At 37.5% G+C, this 18,132-nt stretch overlaps 2 protein-coding genes across 2 annotated transcripts; both read left to right on the forward strand.

The window, feature by feature from the left end:
- The first annotated feature begins 1,040 nt into the window (after window positions 1-1,040).
- On the forward strand, window positions 1,041-2,344 carry LOC134847798 (lysine-specific demethylase RSBN1L-like). Its single transcript, XM_063865016.1, has 2 exons — window positions 1,041-1,302; window positions 1,552-2,344. Exons 1-2 carry the CDS (start codon window positions 1,126-1,128, stop codon window positions 2,299-2,301), a joined length of 927 nt encoding a protein of 308 aa, XP_063721086.1. The 5' UTR covers window positions 1,041-1,125; the 3' UTR covers window positions 2,302-2,344.
- Window positions 2,345-2,428: 84 nt separating this feature from the next.
- LOC134848415 (large ribosomal subunit protein uL6-like) lies at window positions 2,429-8,815 on the forward strand. Its single transcript, XM_063865855.1, has 2 exons — window positions 2,429-2,699; window positions 8,467-8,815. The coding sequence occupies exons 1-2, from the start codon at window positions 2,445-2,447 to the stop codon at window positions 8,782-8,784; spliced, it is 573 nt and encodes a 190-aa protein (XP_063721925.1). The 5' UTR covers window positions 2,429-2,444; the 3' UTR covers window positions 8,785-8,815.
- Window positions 8,816-18,132: the final 9,317 nt, after the last annotated feature.

Genomic DNA, 18,132 nt, shown 5'->3' on the forward strand with positions numbered 1-18,132 from the left:
AACATCCTGCCTCTGGCGTTGTTCCTCCAGCTGAACGTTTTACTGATGATGGAGAAATTCATGCATGAAGAAAACGATCACATTAAGCTCCCGGCAATAATTGAAAATCCAGGAAGAACGAAAGAAATTTTCAACCTAATTACGACCAGAACTGAAAAAGCTAGAGAAGAGTATACATTCAGGACGTGCCGTCTAATATACCGACTAAATCAGAAAGTTGAATTTCGAGAAATGCGAGGCTTAAAGCGAAGATTGATACAGATGATGTGGAAGTTTTTCGACGATCAATTCTCAGAACAAAACAAGTGCACATGGGTCCTCTGTGACTGCAACATTTGCCGAAATAACTGGACAAAATTTTGAGAACTTTGTGGATATCATCCCATCAGTATCCTACTGAAAATTCACAACAACAACAACAATAACCAACATCATATTTCAGACTTACTGAATTCCAAGCCTCGAAATTTTGTTTCCCGTTCAAAAGTGAATTAAAAAGCACTAAATCTAGATACTCGAAAAATTGTCGAACTGGCATTAATTTGCTTTTCATTAGTCGTTCCCTTGTGTCACTGCTCGTTATCCACTTGGTGACACGGGATTGAAGTTGTTCGATACTCTTTGTCTCAGCTTCATTTGGGAACCATATTGCTGAACAGTAAAAAAAAAGAGAAGAGAACATATAAGATTTGATTAGTCTAACTTTCACTGTTATGGGCAGTGCAAATGGAATAGTCGGGTGAATGGAAAAGAAAGTAAGAAAGTAGCGTAGCATTTTTTAATTTTTTTTTTGCAAAATGTGGACCCCATTTTAAATTGTTTGAAATTACTTGATCAGCCATTTTCAAATGAAAAGGGGTTGGTCTTGTATGATAATTTGCAAAATGAATAAAGACGCTTTTGGCAACATTAAAAAGCATGCCGTTTTTTGAAGCCCATTCGATACCAACCAATATGTGCTTTTCAATGCAGTCTCTTGTTTATGTTTGGTTTTCTTCTTTCTAGTTAGTGTTGGTTGTGTAAGCTCAATATCATTCAGGTATAGGTTTTGTCGACATTCATTTCAGAAGGCAATGAATGATTGAAAGTCCTCGTGCCTGAAAAAGCTTGAAACTTAAATAAAAAATGCTTGGAAAGAGAGATCACGAAGCAGACCTCTCCGAAACAAGTTATCATCAATCGAAATTCCCTAAGCTTCACGAAGATGCCGTGGGTGACAAATTTGTCGTTCAAACTGATCCAAATGGTGGAGGAAAAATTCTGCTCGTTAATGGAGATTCGGGTGGCATATCTGAGGAACAAGTAGTGGACCACTTCTTTCATAAATTGTTCGATGAAAGCATACCATTTTGTATGGGAATAATAAGAAATGGCCTAGCTGGGTTACCGGACTTGATTCTTGAGTTGCTTAAGATAAATCCTGAAATGAAAGTTAGGGCACAGTCGATCCTTGACAAGAACAGAATTGAAACTTTGACTTTGAGTGATTATGTTGAAACCGTTAATGAAGCTTATTGCTGCGGAACGTTTAGATATGGACCTCTTTTACAGGTTAATGTAGTGGGCACACACAGTGAAGAAAGTGGTGGATATTTTCCTGAGTTTCTTGGTCATCTTGAAAGCAACTGTTTCCTAAAAAGTTCATTACCTTGGGGAAAACATTCAATTTTGGAACTAGAAAATCCCTCTAAATCAGACGATGGGCCAATTCTTTGGACTAGACCGGGCGAACAATTAGTGCCTACATGTGATAGTAAAAATTCGCCAGCAAGAGAAAGGCAAGATGGCATTTCAGCGATGTTTTCGTCGCCACGGTCGAAGCGGAAAGCAAGGGAAGTTATGTTCGCCGACAGAACAAACCCTCACGCAGATCACTCAGGAGATGGACTTGATCGACGAACTGTAGCTGCAGTTGGGCTTGTACAAGCAGTGAATCCGGATCATATATCAAACTCCTCGCGGCTAGATCGAGTAGTGAAAGATATTATTTGTTTTGAAGCTCCCAGTTTTAACAAAGTCGTGGACTTACTAAGGCTTGATTTATTTGAGCCGCCGGCAACTCAATGCCCAGAGTGGATAGATGACGCAAAATTGAACCTGATGGCAAGGGAAGGTGTTCGGTATTCGAAAATAAAATTATATCACAATGATATCTACTTCATACCCCGCAATGTTGTTCACCAGTTCAAAACAGTGTCAGCAGTTACCAGTGTAGCCTGGCATCTTAGATGGAAAGGCTACTATACAGACGACGATAAAACAGATAGTCTTATTTCAGCGTTGACCTCCAGCTCTGCATAACTTAAATCCATTTGTATTTGTAATGTAGTTAGATTGTCCTGTAGCTTAGTACACTCTTTCGTTGAAACGTTTTATCCGAGTTGTTTCTATTTGCAAATTTTTAGAGATAAGAAACTGACAAAGGTTGGTTTTCAGATCGCAAAATGAGAGCCATCGAATCGTCGCAATCCATCAAGGTTCCAGAAGGAGTTGACTTCTCAGTGCTCGGACGATCCGTGGAAGTGAAAGGGAAAAGAGGAATGCTAAAGAGGAGCTTCAACCGCAACAACGTGCAGATCGAGCACAATAAGAAAAGTGGAAAGATCACTGTGAGGAAGTGGTTTGGATCCAGGAAGGAACTGGCTGGCCTGAGGACCGTATGCTCCCATATTGAAAATCTGTTCAAGGGTGTTACATACGTAAGTTTTTAATCTATCTATACAATATTCACACTTACGATCAGCTTAGTGTGTTATTACGGACTTTCTTTTTTTCTAACCTAACTCGCAAATAAAAGATGAAAAATATTTTAATTACTGAATATACATATAATTACCGAATACACAACAAACACCGAATACAAAACACCGAATACAAAACAAACAACAAATGTGGGATGAACCATTGAGGATTGAAAAGAGAGGGGGAATGCACTAACGGCAAAGGAACAAAGGAGCACCAGAATTGGGAAGGCAAAAACGTAATAAACTGCACAAGACTAGATGGCCCGACTGACAATCATAGTGGCGTTTCCTCTCATGAGGCACACTGAGAGGCTCTGGAGAAGGCCAACTGGGGCAACACGAGCGTCACGTGAACCAGAACGTCTGGCATCAGCGAGGATAGCAACTGACTTGAGGGTTTTGATAGCTAAAGCGGACCAACCCCCGAGCGTTTCGACTGCTAACGGGAAAAAACTGATTCCTTGTTCCTCACAGTTTTTCTCGTGTTTCGAAAATTTGCGGTCCTCAGCAACTTCCAGGGACGCCCCGGGGGTCTCCGCCGCACGAAAGAAAAGAGATAACTGCAGCGGGGATGTCAAGGTGACGTCGAAAGCAGCTGGGCGACCAGCGCTCCAAGTAGGAACAAAAATATAGCCGGGTTTGGACCGTTCTCCAGGGATGAGGTTCCGTTGCCCCTTGATGGGGGCTAAAGAGGCAGCCGTGGTAGCATTGAAAATAATGTCCCGTAGTCTGTCGTGACGGGAGATCCGGCCACCACTCCCCCCACAAGCGACAGCGTGGTCCCCGAGGACGTCCAGAATGCCAGACGGACACGCGGGGCACCTACGAGCAGACGCGAACACAGGAAGACCAAGGCGGTATCTGACAGCAGCTTGGAACTCAGCAGGTAGCAGGTGCAGGCCAAGACCTTTTATGGGGACTGCGGTAAGCCAAGCGCCGGCGTAAGGCAGAGAGAGCGACTGGAGACGAGCTTGCTCGCGGGAATCGGGAAGAGACGAGAAGAAAGCGTTGTAGGTGGCCTTATCGAGTTTCTCTTGGAAAGCTTCTTGAGTAAAACCGGGAGTGTTAACGCTTCCAGACTGTTCACGGAAGTCGTTTGAGGCACGCAGGAACTCCGGCGTATCAGTGATGTCGCATTCGGTAAGAAACGAGACCAAATGAGCTGACTGACACGAAGACCCTAGGAAGGCAGGGATGTGTTGGTCGCGAGCTTGCCGGACGCCAAGTCCGCCATCTTTGATAGGCAGGGAAGACTGGGACCAGGCAAGATCAGGAACAGGTGAGCCAACTATGACAGAAAGAGCATCGCGGAGGAGTTCATCAGAAAATTGCAGGGAAGCTGCGACAGGCTGAGAGGGCGGCTGAGTGCGAAGAGAGTACGTCAGCTTGGGAGCAGCAAGGCAAGTGCGAGTGATGCCAAGTGAGAGCTGGGGGTCATCAAGAAGAGGTAACTTTTCAAGACATTTGGTGGCTTTCGAGATGCGTTTGTCCAGGACTTTAACTGAGAACTCAGTATCACCAATGGGGGCGCCAAGAAGCTCGAAGCCATTAGACGCTGCTCTCGGGATAGAAACGGGGATGGACGAGAACTCCACAGGGGCCCACAACTCACACTTACTGTGCTTGACTTTGAGGCCGAGATGCAAGCCGTTGGAAGTGATGAATTCGAGAGCCTTGAGCAAGGAGTCTTCGTCGCCGGCACAAATACCATCATCAAGGTACCAGCAGTTGAGGGTGAGACCGGGGACTTCCGACTTGAGAGATTCGACAAGAGAGTGCAGGGTGACCGCAAAAATGAGAGGCCCTAGCGGATCCCCCTATTGAACTGCTTTCTCGCTGTTGAGAATGACATCCTCGAACAGCAGACGACTGTGGTGACCGTAGGTAAACTCAACAAAGGCGGAGAGACCGGGAAGACGGTTGCGAACTTGAAGGAGGATCTCGGTGCGGTCTAGCGTGTTGAAAGCGTTCTCAAAATCCACAATTGAACGACCGTTTTTTTTTTTAATTCATTTTTTTGAGACGCTTTGAAACTTTTTTCAAAACTTTAGTTTTTCTCCAAAAATACTCGACCAATTTTCATAAAAAGTGGTACCAACGAGAAGTCCACCCAATCCCCTGTGTGCCTACATAATCATCTAGTCTCTTTTTACCTTCCCCATATTTTTGATTTTTTTTACTTTTTCTTGAAAACTACCCTCCCAAATCTGAGATTTTGGGTTCAATCGATAGAGATGGTTGTGGTAAGCTCCCCTGCAATAGCGCCTACGCCCAATTTGTTTAACAGTAAAAGTTATGGCTCTCAAAAAATTCAATTTTTTTGATTTTTAGAAATTTTTTTTGATACCTTTCTCGAAAAATATCCTCCCAAATCTGAGGTTATGGTCTCATTGAGTAGAAATGGTTGTGGGAAGTTAACTTAAAAAAATTAAGGCTCTCGGAAAAGTCAAATTTTCGATTTTTTACTGTTTTTGAATTTTTTAAACATTTCTTGAAAACTACCATCCCAAATCTGAGAGTTTAGTTGCAATCGAAAAGACAGATTGTGGCGAGCTCTCCTGCAGAAGCGATTACCCCCAATTTATTTTACCCGAAAAGTTGAGGCCCTCGGCGAAGTCAAAATTTCAATTTTTGGACCGTTTTTTGAAACTTTTTACTTTTCTCGATAACTTTTTTTTTCCAAATCAGAGGTTTTGGTTCCGTAAGTAGTACGGGCTGTGGGGAGCTCCGCTGCATAAGCAGTTACCCCTTATTTTTTAAACAAGAGTTTATGACCTTCGGAAAAATCCAATTTTCGATTTTTGACAGTTTTTTGAAACTTTTTGACTTTTCTCGCAACTTACCCACAAATCTAATGAGCAACGTTTTAGGTATCTTTCTGCCTAACAGGGTCTTGTATTCTTTTCAATATTTAAGAAAATTGAAGCAAATTTTGAAAATCTGCTAAATCGAACTAAAAAATCAGTTATTTTAGAAGAGAACCAACTAAGGTTTTGGGTGAAGTCCAGTTTTTGAAATTAACCTTGTCCTTCCGCATCAGTACAAAAAGCTTAAAAATTCTCAAATAGGTGTTCCCAGCTTTAGCTGGCCTCTAGTTTTATTCTGCCTAAACCATTTCGGTTTATAATTTATCGGTTTAGTGTCCTATTTTTGAGCAGTTTCAATCTGAATTTTGATTTTCATGACAACAATTTTTTTCGGTTTTTTATTTTTTATTTTTTTCCGCTTGATAGGTTTCGGCTTGTTTTAAATCGGCTTAATGGCCTCAATTTGCGTCTTTGGACGAGCGAAAAATGTTTGTATGAGCTTGTGTGTGTGTTTTGAGGGTGAAGGGGAAGTAATTTTTTTGATTTTTTTCAGCTTTTTTGTCTTTTTTTTTTCGTTTTCGGTTTTATAGGTTTTGGCCTTATAATATATCGGCTTAAGGGCCTCAAATTGTTTCATATGACGAGCAAACAAATTTGATGTGTGGGTCTGTCTGGGTTTTTTTTAGGCTTAACAGGTTTCTCCAAAGTTGTTTTCGGCTTTGTTACTGCTTGGTATTTTTTCCCATGCTAGTTCCACATTCTATTGTCTTTCAAACGTAGCCTTACTCATTTTGATAGATCTAGTTTTTTCGAAATTGTCGTTTTTTTGCGGCTTTCTTGTTTTGTATTGCAAGTGGTGAGAAGCTCAGCTTCGCCTGTTAAATGTTAAACTGGCCTTTCGTGTGACACATGTTTAAATTTTTTCTTTGTTGACATGATGTATCAATGTATTTGTTTTGCATGCCGAGCGAAAGTTTTTTTGCAGGTTTAAGTTAAATCGTTTCTTGCAATGCTTCAGAAGTTTTCTGATTTCCAGGTTCATCCTCGATCTAAACCACACATCTGTTGAAGCATGAATGCTTTAAATGTCAGTTTTTTTGCTTCTTTCACAATGCAAATTTTTAAAAGCTTTTCGTAATAGTTTATTTGAAAACAAAAATGAAATTCGAAGTTCTAAGGTGGGGCGCTGTCTGGGTTATTTAACGAATGAAAATCTGGCCTTCAAAAATTACTGCTCAAATTCATTTGGTTTCCGAGATACGGTTTTTTAAATGATTTTTCAAGTTTTTAATAGAAAAAATTAACTAAACTTGAATTTCTCTATTTTTCTATAGAAAAAGTTCAAATAAACTTGAAGTTATGTACTCTACCGGTGGGGTACTCTACGGTTAATTCAATGGATGCAAATCTAGTCTCCAAATACTACTGCTTAAATCTTAGTGTTTTCCGAGATATGTCTTCTTTTTATGATTTTTTCGATAAAACTTAGAATCAAAAAAGCTAAACCGAAACGTAAATTTCTTTTCTATATGGTTGGTCGTTGTCTGGGTACCCTCAGGGTTTGCAAATCTGATCTCCAATTATTACTTCTCAACAAGTTCTTTTGGTTTCCGAGATATGGTGTTGTTTATGATGTTTCATTTTTTTTTTTTACAAATATTGAAATTCTCTACTCCATTGTGGCATTTTTTCAGGGGACACTGAGTGGTTGCAAATCTGGGCTCCAAATCTTACTGCTCAATTTGGTTTGATTTCCGAGATATGGTGTTTTTTCTGATTTTTAAGTTTTTCTTTTTTGAAAAACTTAGATTAAAGACCACCAAAACTTGATTTTTCTATCTTATGGTGGTGATTGGTCAGAGTACACTTTTGATGTGAAAATAAGACCTCCAAACCTGACTTCTCAATTCCTTTTACTATTCGAGATATGCTTTTTATCACTGTTTGTAAATTGTTTTTAAAAAACGTAGATTTAAAAAAACTAACAAAACTTGAAATCCTCAATTGTGGGATGCTGTCTGGGTACGCATATGGGTTGTTTTCAAATCTTCAATTCACGAAAGATGAATGATCAAAACCTGTAAACAGTCGATATTTGGCATTTTATCATTTTTGTCGACCTTAGCTGTCGACCGACCTTAATATGACCCTTTAAACTTCACATATCAGATGAAATTTAGTAGTTTTAGATATATGACCAGTTCGGTTTTTTAAATTTTAGGAACATCTTTTTACGCGCACAATTTGCAAATCTAATTCAAATTCTAATTCAAAAGAATGGGAAGAATCTATGACGTGATTTTTTCTCTTCAAAAATCTGGTACTACCTGTAAGCAGGATGACCTCTTGGTCTCTTAAAACCAGACTAGTCTCTAATTGGTCCTCTTTTTTGAAGTCTCTTAAAGCCTCTTTTTGTGCGTTTTTTATACGTGAATTCTTAGTTTGCTCTTGTGTTTTCACCGTTTATACACGGTTTTTTTAATCGATTTCCGTGTTAAGTCCCAGGTCTCTTTTATTCGCGTAAAAGTGATCAACTTGCCTGTAAAACTCATAGAGCATCAAGTGTGGTGTCATGATAAACCCTTTCTGTCGTCATTCGGACTCCAAAAAAGTCTAAATTCCTGTCAAGAAGACTTTCTATTTTCAGATTAGTTTAAAAGTAGGAATTGAAATGCTCAATGTTCTACTAATTCTACAGCAGTTTTTTTTTAGCTAGTATTGATTCTTGTAGCTTATCTTTTCATTCCCTAAAAAGCAGCTGAAGTCTTAGAATTTTCGACTTTTAGTTAACTTCATACTGCAACTTGCGCAATAAACCTGATCCATTTTGTAAACAATTGAGCTTAGAAAGATGTTAATTTTTACTGAGTAGTTCTGTAAAACTTAAAGGGTTGAGGATGCTTCATTCATTTAAGGGTTACCGATACAAAATGAAGGCTGTGTATGCTCATTTCCCAATTAATTTGAACATCGTTGACGGCGGGAAGACTGTTGAGATCCGAAACTTTCTGGGGGAGAAGCGAGTCCGTGTTGTGAAGATGGTCGAGGGTGTCACGTGCGAACAGCCCAAGGGAGTCAAGGACGAGTATTGGTTCTCCGGAAACGACCTGGAAGCTGTCTCGAGGAGTTCGGCTCTTGTCAAACAGAGTGTGTTGGTCAAGAAGAAAGACATCCGAAAGTTTCTCGACGGCATTTATGTCTCTGAGAAGACCACTGTTGAAGAAGTTGCTTAAATTGCTCAAATAATTGAAGCTTTCAACGGTAGTTTTAAAAAGCAACGCTAGTTAATTAGTTAGACCCAAAGAAGTAGAGATATTATTATTCACCTAAAGTAGAGGTTTTTCCTTGCCAAAAATAGTACTTCTTAAGGTAATTTTATGGGTTCGATATGGCAACGGCCTAGTATATTGGTTAAAAATAACAAGCTCAATTATACAAGGATACAGACTAGCGTGTCAGATTTTTCATTTGTTGGCACTTTATTCTAGCAGCGATGTGAAGTTGGGTGGTCTTTGCAACGTGGTTCTGATTTTTTGATGATCCGAAGTGTTATTAAACTCAAATTGTATTTGAAATCAGATGAACTATCTATTATGAAGCAATAAACGGCACCGATTCTAAATATATAGATTTTTTCAGATACATTGCGTACTACTATTAGCAGTAAATTATATATAAAATTAAGAGGAGGCCCAGAATCATTTTTTTGCTTCTGGAAATTAATGCAGTGAAATTCTTCTATCAACTTCAAAATCGAATTTGGAAAATTCAAGTGACGCAACCGCTAGCTTCAAGGAAATGGATTCCAACTTACGCAATGCACTTATCCTTAGTGGGGCTCTATCAATAATGACGGGTTTGTTCACATGGGCTATGAACTACATGTTGAGTGTGATCTTCAAGCGAGTGAAACACGGAGACTGCCACGATGAAAAGGACCCTAACCTCCTCAATGACACGCCAGTAACGCAAACACCAGAGGCAATAGCACTGCATGTACGTAACCTCCATAATTATCTGGAAACTTCTAGAAACTTCGTTTTTACACTGCCTGCATAAATTGTTCAGCTAGATTTCACACCGCTTCTTGAAACCATTCGGACAAAAAAATATTAACGAATTGTACGCAAAAAATATATTGAATTGTCTGATTGTTGAAGAAATAGTCGATGAGTCATTGATCTTGACCCAGTGGCAGTAGATTTGATAATAGTGGCTTCACATAAGCTAGACCATTTTAAGAAAAATGTTGTGATGATTATTGATAGGCGCTTCTGTCAATCAAAATGCAGGAAATGTATAAGTAAATTGATAGTAAAACCTCTCGTATTTTAATTTTCTGCCGTTGTGAAGCTTTCCTGCACGGGCGGACTCGCAAATAGTAGTAAAAAAGCCCCCATTTTTAAACTATTTTATGACATCCGTTATTGACCAATCAATCATCTATATCTATCTATCTATCTATCTATCTATCTATCTATCTATCTATACTTCTATATCTATCTATCTATATCTATCTATCTATACTATATTTAAATGCGAGTGACAGCTATCTCCCATGTTTAAGCATAATAATTTTGCATGTTTAACGAAAGAATTTTTCATGTTTAAGCTTTATCATATATTGCAATGCTTAAGAAAATTTTTCAATTAGTTTTCCGCAAGCTCATTTATTTTTCAGTATTTTTTTTTTCGAGGCCAAATTAAGTCTGTCTGTCTGTCTGTCTGTATACCTGCTTTTTTTAATTAATTTGATTATGTCTGTCTACCCGTCGCCTAATTTTTTAAATTTCATCTCTTCTCTTATATATTTAAAGTCGGGCTTTACTATCTCGCCATGTTTAAGCTTTTTCAACGTTTTATTTTTGCATGTTTAACGAAAGAATTTTTTCACGTTTAAGCTATATCGAGTATTGCAATGGTTGAGGTTTTTTTTTGATTTTCCAGTTTAAATTCAGTGTTTTTTTTCATCAAGTTTGAAAATAGCAACCCAATAGTAGGAAGTTGTAAGAGTTTTCCCAGGTTTTGTGATTCTGGCCTCCATATATGATTAACCAAATCCTTTTAGTTTACGAGATAGGCAATTTTCGAGATTTTTTAAAACTTTCTAGAAAATTTAATTTTAAAAAATTTCACAAAACTTGAAATTACCATCTCTGTAGTGAGGCTCTGTCAGGGTACTCTCAGGAGTTGCGAATTTTACCGCCAAGTATGACTGCTCAAATCCTTGTAATTTTCGAGATATCACGTTTTTTATGATTTTCTCCGAAATTTTCAAAAAAAACTCAAATAATAAAAAATCCAAAACTTTGAAGATCTCAATCCTCTTATTGGAATCTGTGAGGGTACTCTCAGGGGGTTGCGAATATTGCCTCTGAATATTGCTGCGCAAATTCTTGTAGTTTCGAGAGATGACGTTTTTTAAGGATTTTTTTCAAAGTTTTTCAGAAAACTTAGGTATAAAAAATTTCGAAAAAAATTTGATTTTATTACCTCTCTAATGAGGCTCTGTCACGGTACTCTCAGGAGTTTCCAATCTTGCCTCCAAAAATGACTGCTCAAATATTTGTAGTTTCCCAGATGTGACATTTCTTGTGATTTTTGAAATTCCGTACCCTATAGTTGACGACTGTCAGAGAACTCTCAGGAGTTGCAAATCTTGCGTCCAAATGCTACTGCTCAGTTGCTTTTAGCTTTCGAGATGTGACGTTTTTATTTATTATAAACTTAGATATAATAAAATATTTCAAGGTTTTATGGTTTTTCAAAATTTGAATTATGAGGGTGCTCTGAGGGGTTCCGAATGATGCCTCTGATCAGGGCTGCTCAAATCCTTGTAGTTTTCGAGATATGAGGTTTTTTAAGGATTTTTTCTAAAAAAATTTTCAGAAAACTTAGATTCTGAAAAATTTCAAAACGTTGAAGATCTCAATCCTGTTATTGGAGTTTGTCAGGGTACTCTTAGGAGTTGCAATTTTTGCCTCCAAATGTGACTGCTCAAAAGCCTGCAGTTATCCACATATGACGTGTTTTTGTGCTTTTTTCAAAAAAATTTTCATGAAAATCAAATTAATTTTTTATTTCAAAGTTTGAAATTCCTAACCTGTAGTTGAGGGCAGTCAGAGTAATCTCAGGGGTTGCAAATTTGACCTCCAATTAAGAATTTACAAATCTTTTTACTTAAGAAATAAGACGATTTTTGTGTTTTTTTTGGAAATATTCAGAAAACTTAAATTACAAAATACTTCACTAAGTGAAATTCCCAACCCTGTAGTTGTGTGCTGTCAGAGTACTTTCGAAGATTGCAAATTTTGTCATAAAATAAGACTGCTGAAATGTGCAATTTTTTCTGGTTCTCAATAAATACTTTTTTTTAGAAAACCTAAGGTGAAATTTCTCAAGATTTGAATTTCCCAACGTTGTACTTCGGTGCTATAGGAGTACTCTCAAAAGTTGCAATTTTTGCGTCCAAATGCGACTGCTCAATTGCTTTTAGTTTCCCAGATGTGACGTTTCTTAGTTCATTTTAAATTTTTCGAAGAACTTATATAAAACTTCACAAAATTTTATGGTTCTGCAAAATTTGTATAAAAAAAACTTGATTAAAAAAATTGCAAAATTTGTAATTACCAACCCTGTAAATCGGTGCTGTCAGAGAACACTCAAAGGATGCAGATGTTATTTCCGATAAATTCGCGTTTTTTGAGTTGTTAAAATTCGAAGCACCGGAGGGTGCCTTACACGCTAGTAGACTTTTTAAAGGAACCACCGCAATCTTTATCTCAAGAGTGCTGCAATCTGATTTTGAGGGGAGTGCGCACAAAATATTACTCAATTTTTTTTTATAAATGTTTTCCCAAAAAGTGTCCGAAAACCATTGCTAGTAATTTTTCTCAAAAATATTTACTGCTGGCATGTAAATGTTTTTAAACTCCGCCACCTCCTTGGAGAAAATTCGGCTCTTTTCCAGTTCCCTCTCTTTGATTTTTTCTGAAATTCAACAGATGAACGTCTATTTAAAATGATTTTTCATGTAATAAAAACTGCATTAAAAGGTGTCAGCGTGAACAGGCGTACGAATTTTAACATTTCTCACATGCAAAATGACAAGTGAAAAATTTTGGAACAGTTTTATTTTTTAATTTTAGAGGGGTTGGGAAACTGGAAAAGAGCTGAAAATTCGAGAGCCGTCGCCGATGTTTTTTCATTGTATCTTTTGGCGACCAATCAAATTGTTCATTTCAGGAACGTGAAAATGAGATGGGACGCCAGAATTGGAACAAACTGCAAAAGGAGGAGACAGCCGAAGTAGAAGTGGCCGAAGAGTGCATGGCGTGAATAGAAGATCAAGTTCACTAGATTAAAGTTCTTACCACGTGAAAACATCCGAAGATGCTAACGGTTGATTGAAAATGCCTAATTGGCGAATTCTTAGCTACTTGAAACATTTAAAAGTAATTGAATGCTGAAAATCAAAGTAATCGGATGCTTTCATTGGGTTTGATTTTGTTGCAGTTGGAAAAAAGGAATGCTGACGAGAGAGTGATATTCGTAACATAGATAGCTGCTTTGTACTGTATTATATACATGGATTTTTCTAACAAGGGTTTCAAAATCGGGATTTTGATTCTCTTCAATTTCTTGCCTTTTGTCATTTTGTTCTGAAACGAAAGCTAGGTCTTGAATTGGTTCTCACATTCAATCTTAATACAGCTTAACCTCGAAAATAGGGGAAAAAGGCAAGAAAATTTCATGTTTAAAATCTCATTTATTCTGTTTTTATCTGGTTCGTATCCTGTGTGGGAGCGGTGATTTATATATGAAATATACTAAACAGCTAAAAGTTCTCCAATGAGTTATCTACTTAAAAGTATTTTTCTTCTGCGACAGCTCGGAAGTTTGAGAAAATCGATAACTCGCAAAGTTGGGTTACCAGTTAAAGACGCGTCATAGTCAAGTACAGAACGCTTCCTCCGCTGCGCGTACAATCTCAATTAATGGTGTAAGGCGCGCGAATCAGTGCTTGCTGCTAATCAGATTGATTTGATTAGATATTAAACGAATTTTTATGCCTTGAAAACGTAATATCAAAAGTAATTAGGATAACTACATAAGGCTCAGGTGATATTTTGATTTTTTCTAATTAAATGGTTGTGATATAGAATTATGAGTTGCGATTTGATTGAATCAAAACATTAGACCCGGTAAATAAAGCATTAAATTGCTGTGTTGCTTGAAGGAGTGGATGAACGAAGTTCAGACTCCTATATAGGTCGTGGTGATTTTTTTTGTTTCAGGAAAAATCTAAAACGCTCTTATATGATACAGAAGTGCATTCATACTTATAAATGCTTTTTTTTACGCTAAAGAGCAGCTAGTGTTTTAGAACGAACCTTTTTTTTTCTAATCTAACTCGCAAATAAAAGTGTTCATTAAAAATGTTCACTTCTGAGCCTTTGCTATAATCATGATCTGTAGCATAGGAAATTTCATAGCATCTGTTCTCGGCTTTATTTGTGGCTAGTGTTTGTGATGGACTAAGCGTCGGTGGTTAGTGTGTGATACTCATAAATTCTAGGTCGCAGTAGGTCGTACGTTCGAGTCCGAGGCGTCGCCGATCTCTAACACATCCGAGGCTTACTTCAACTTTTTCTTATGGCATTTTTTTTTATGTCTAGAGCTGCTTTGTCGTGTTCTCGCTAGTCACTAGTGTTTGCGAAGCGCTGCTTTGCCTCTGTGTGAAAACTTCTAGGTATATATACACTATTTGTTTTCAATTCAATGTCATCTGCTAGAAATAATAGAAGTTCGAAGTAAAAATAGAAATTTTCATGAAAGTTCGAAAGTTTTTTTTTCCCAAAAAAACATCGGTTTTTTTCCGTTGACTTGCGTTCATTGACTTGTTTCCAATTTTCTGTTGGTTATGTTTTTAACTTGAGTTTGTGTAAAAGGAGATGAAAGTAGTTCAGACTCTTATATAGGTCGCAATGATTTTTACAGGAATTTACTTTTTCGCGGTTTGAGTTTTGATTTCTTTCTGAGTTCAGTTCTTTTCCTTGTTGAATTGAAGGCGAATTCCACATTCTACTATCAATCAGAAAAGGTGTAGAGGTCAAGAAAAAAGCGATCGACTTCTAGTTTTGAAAAGGGTCATTAGTTTTAAGCTTTCCCAGCGGAACTGATTAGTTTTTGTCTGATTCAGTTAATTTTATCAAAAAATTGCCAATCATTTTTGAAATTCAAAGAGCTGTAAAGCGATGTTTTTTTTTTAATTTGAAACAGAAGTTAGTGTTTTCAAAATTAAGTCAAGTTTTATTTCGTTTTCTTGCGTTCATTGACTCTTTTCTAACTCTGTTGGCTGTGTTTTGATTTTCTTAAATCAATTTCTTCGAGCAGCAATAAAAATTTTTTAAGTTTTCCCAATTAAGATGCTTTTCAGCGAATAGTCTTTGTAGAATTGGCAGCGATCAAATTTGTTTTAAAATCAATTGCTGTTTTAATTATGGCTATAGTTCATCGCATCCTGAATTCAATTTGCATTACCCAGTAAACCTTGGTGTAAAAAAGTATTAAAGGAGGCGATCCTTTGGATTTTGTTCAGTGGGAGTTTGCAAGAAATAGTTGAAGGAAAAGTAATTGCCAAGACTGATGACGGAATTATTGACGTTGGATACTAGGGAGTCGAATCCCACCCCTAAATCTGTCCTGTTTGTTACACTTGCGAGCGTAGTGTAATTAATAGTACGACTAGTCATTTTTTTCCAAACTAAGGTGCAAATTTTGATGCCACTTTGGGCGGCACCTGTATGGCTTTTTGATTGCAGTTGCTTTGACATTTGACTATGAATAAATTAGTAACACAGTTGATGCGTTTTTTTATCAAATGAACCGAAAAAAGTTATTTACTTCAAACAACAGTACAATAACAAAAACTGGATTTTAGAAACTCTTTATATATCGCATTTTTTTGAAATGCATGATATATAATTTGGCTTTATACTTTCCAATTTGTTACATGCAAATTTAGTGTGGATGCCTTTTGTTTGTGATACTCCAAATTATTACATTCAAAATTGTGTCTTTTAGTATTTGGTGCTATTTCGCTGCATCGTATGGAAATTTATTAGCATATGTAGCTGCTTCATTTGTTGCTGATATTGGTAAATTAAACTGTCAAGTGAACGTGGCGCAGATGAGAGGACAGGGACTTCAAAGCTCCTGGTCTTAGGATCCTATCCGCCACAGCAAAAATAAATTAATTTTCAAGGCTCACTTTTACCTTCTATTTTTTTTATTTTTTTTTATAAAGCTGCTTTGTTGTCGTTTTCTAAAGATTGCTTGAATTTAAGCATCGAAAAGCTCATTGAAAACACCTAAAGATTCAGTTTTCACCAATTGGGTTAAGTTTAGAATTAATTAGTCAATTGTAAATAGTTCCGGAGTTTCAGCTATTTAAAGTTTTTGAAACTCGAAAGGTTAAATTATTTTTATAAAGTCAATATTGTTTTTTTTGTTCATTGACACATTTCCAACTGTCTATAAGATATGTTAATTTTTCCAGCGACAAATTCTTCATTGAGTAATTTTTTCTATTCAAAAATTTTAAGCTCAGAACTGAAAACGAGCGCAGTCTTTTACGGTTTGTCCACTTTTGTTCAAATGAGAGAACACGACATAGAACAAAATTGTGTGCGAACATGAATAGGTTTAGTCGAAGTAAGTTATTTTTATACTTGTTTTAGATCTCGACGCCCTGAACTGAAATGTTGCAAGTTATCCAGTGGTTTGTTTTTAAAATTATTTCGTAGGCTTGCTGGGTTAATTCATGCATACATTATGCACTTATCTGTAATGATTAACGCGTAGGCGCGACTTGGGATAGCGTGGCGAATGAATCAACTACAGACGCGTTCAAAAAGGTATTTCAATTTGAGCCCAATGAATTAGTCGCAATTGTTCCCTGCTGTACTCAACTTTTCTTTTTGTTTAGTACTTGTTAACTTTTGGTATCTTGAAGCTTAGTTCGGCGTTTTCGTGAAATTTTTTACAGTTTAAGAGCTAAGTTGGTTGTTTTTTAATTAAAATTGGTGCAGAATGAATAGGGTATCAAACTTACAACTTTGATTTGCACTTTTTTGTAAAGGGTCGAAAAGAAGATGGGATGCAATTTAGAAATTCAGTTTGATGCAAATCAGTTAACGTCAGATTGTTCTGAACTCGTCGGATTGTTCTGTGGTAAAGATTAATAAAGATTGCGGAGGAGGATGTTATTTTTGTGGAAATCTCGAATTTCATAACCAAGTAAAACTAAAATCTTAATTGTTCAACATTGAATCTTGAGAAAGTCAAACTGCTTTGAATGACTAGAATGGTTTTACTCAAAACTGTGTTCTTGTCATGAATGTTCTTTTAATTTCTTTTAGTTTCCCATTTTTGGTTGCGTTTCTATACGTCAAAAGTTAGAGTGATCAAGTATCTAATCCGCGAGCTTATATTTGCATTAGAAGTCAATTATGAATCATCAAACATGAGATTAATGAGCATTAACATCCTCGGGAGCCCTTAAAGTTTTCCCCAAGATGAACGATAGCCAATTTTACGAGGAGTCTGGTTAGTTTGCGTTGCGCTGTTTTTATCTCCCACGAACGAGCTATGCCGTCAGACCCGGTGAATATCTCTGTCACTCGTCCCAGTGGCCAGTTTCCTCTAGGTGTGAAATCTTCAAGTATCCAAACTATGTCGTTGACTCGAATCTCCTCTGCTGGCTGGCTGCGTTTTGTACGGCGTATGAGGAGTGAGTGCTTACGCAAGAAGGAGACGCTTCCAGCAGCTGCCTATTCTCTCTTTCACAATCCTCCTTGATTTTGAAGTAAGCTTCTGGGAGTTGTCGTTTCCAAACATCATCATTGACGGCGAGAAAAAAAAAGAGCGCCCAGTCAAGAAGCTGTTGGGCGTCAGAAATTCGTCCTCAATTTCACTGATGAAATGAGTCAAAGAACATGAATTGAGTAGGCCCTCTGCTTCAACCAAGATGGTTCTTAACAAGTCCTAAGTCAGGCGGGCAGAACCAAGGCTGGACAAAAAAGCTCATTTGACCATCGAAACGAGCCTTTCCCTCACTCCACCAAAATAAGGGGCCGATGGTGGATTCATTTTCCAATCGATGTCGTGGTTTGTCATGACTTTCTGGACGGATTCGCTGTCTATCTCAATCGGAAAAGCCTTGATTTCTTTGCGAGCCCCAACAAAATAAGTAGCATTGTCCGACAAGTTTTTCCAAGGAATTTCTTTTCGAGCTATTAAACGCCGAATGGCTGTGTCGCACATGTCGGTAGAGAGACAGTCCGTAGTCTCGAGATGTAATACTCGTGTCGTCAAACACTTAAACCAGCATATATACTTCTTTTCTGTATGTCTTTTGTCTGCTATGAAGAAGCGATCGATGTAGTCAATGCCAACATTTCTGGAAGAATGAGGGTCGTTTTCAGGTTTCTCAAATCTGATTGCCGGTAAATCGGCCAATATAGTTGTCATTCGAATCCTTTGAAACCTCTAACAGTAGAAAAAACGTGTGCTGATTT

The sequence above is a fragment of the Symsagittifera roscoffensis genome, chromosome 6 (genome assembly GCF_963678635.1).
Source record: "Symsagittifera roscoffensis chromosome 6, txSymRosc1.1, whole genome shotgun sequence".
Lineage (NCBI taxonomy): Eukaryota > Metazoa > Xenacoelomorpha > Acoela > Convolutidae > Symsagittifera > Symsagittifera roscoffensis.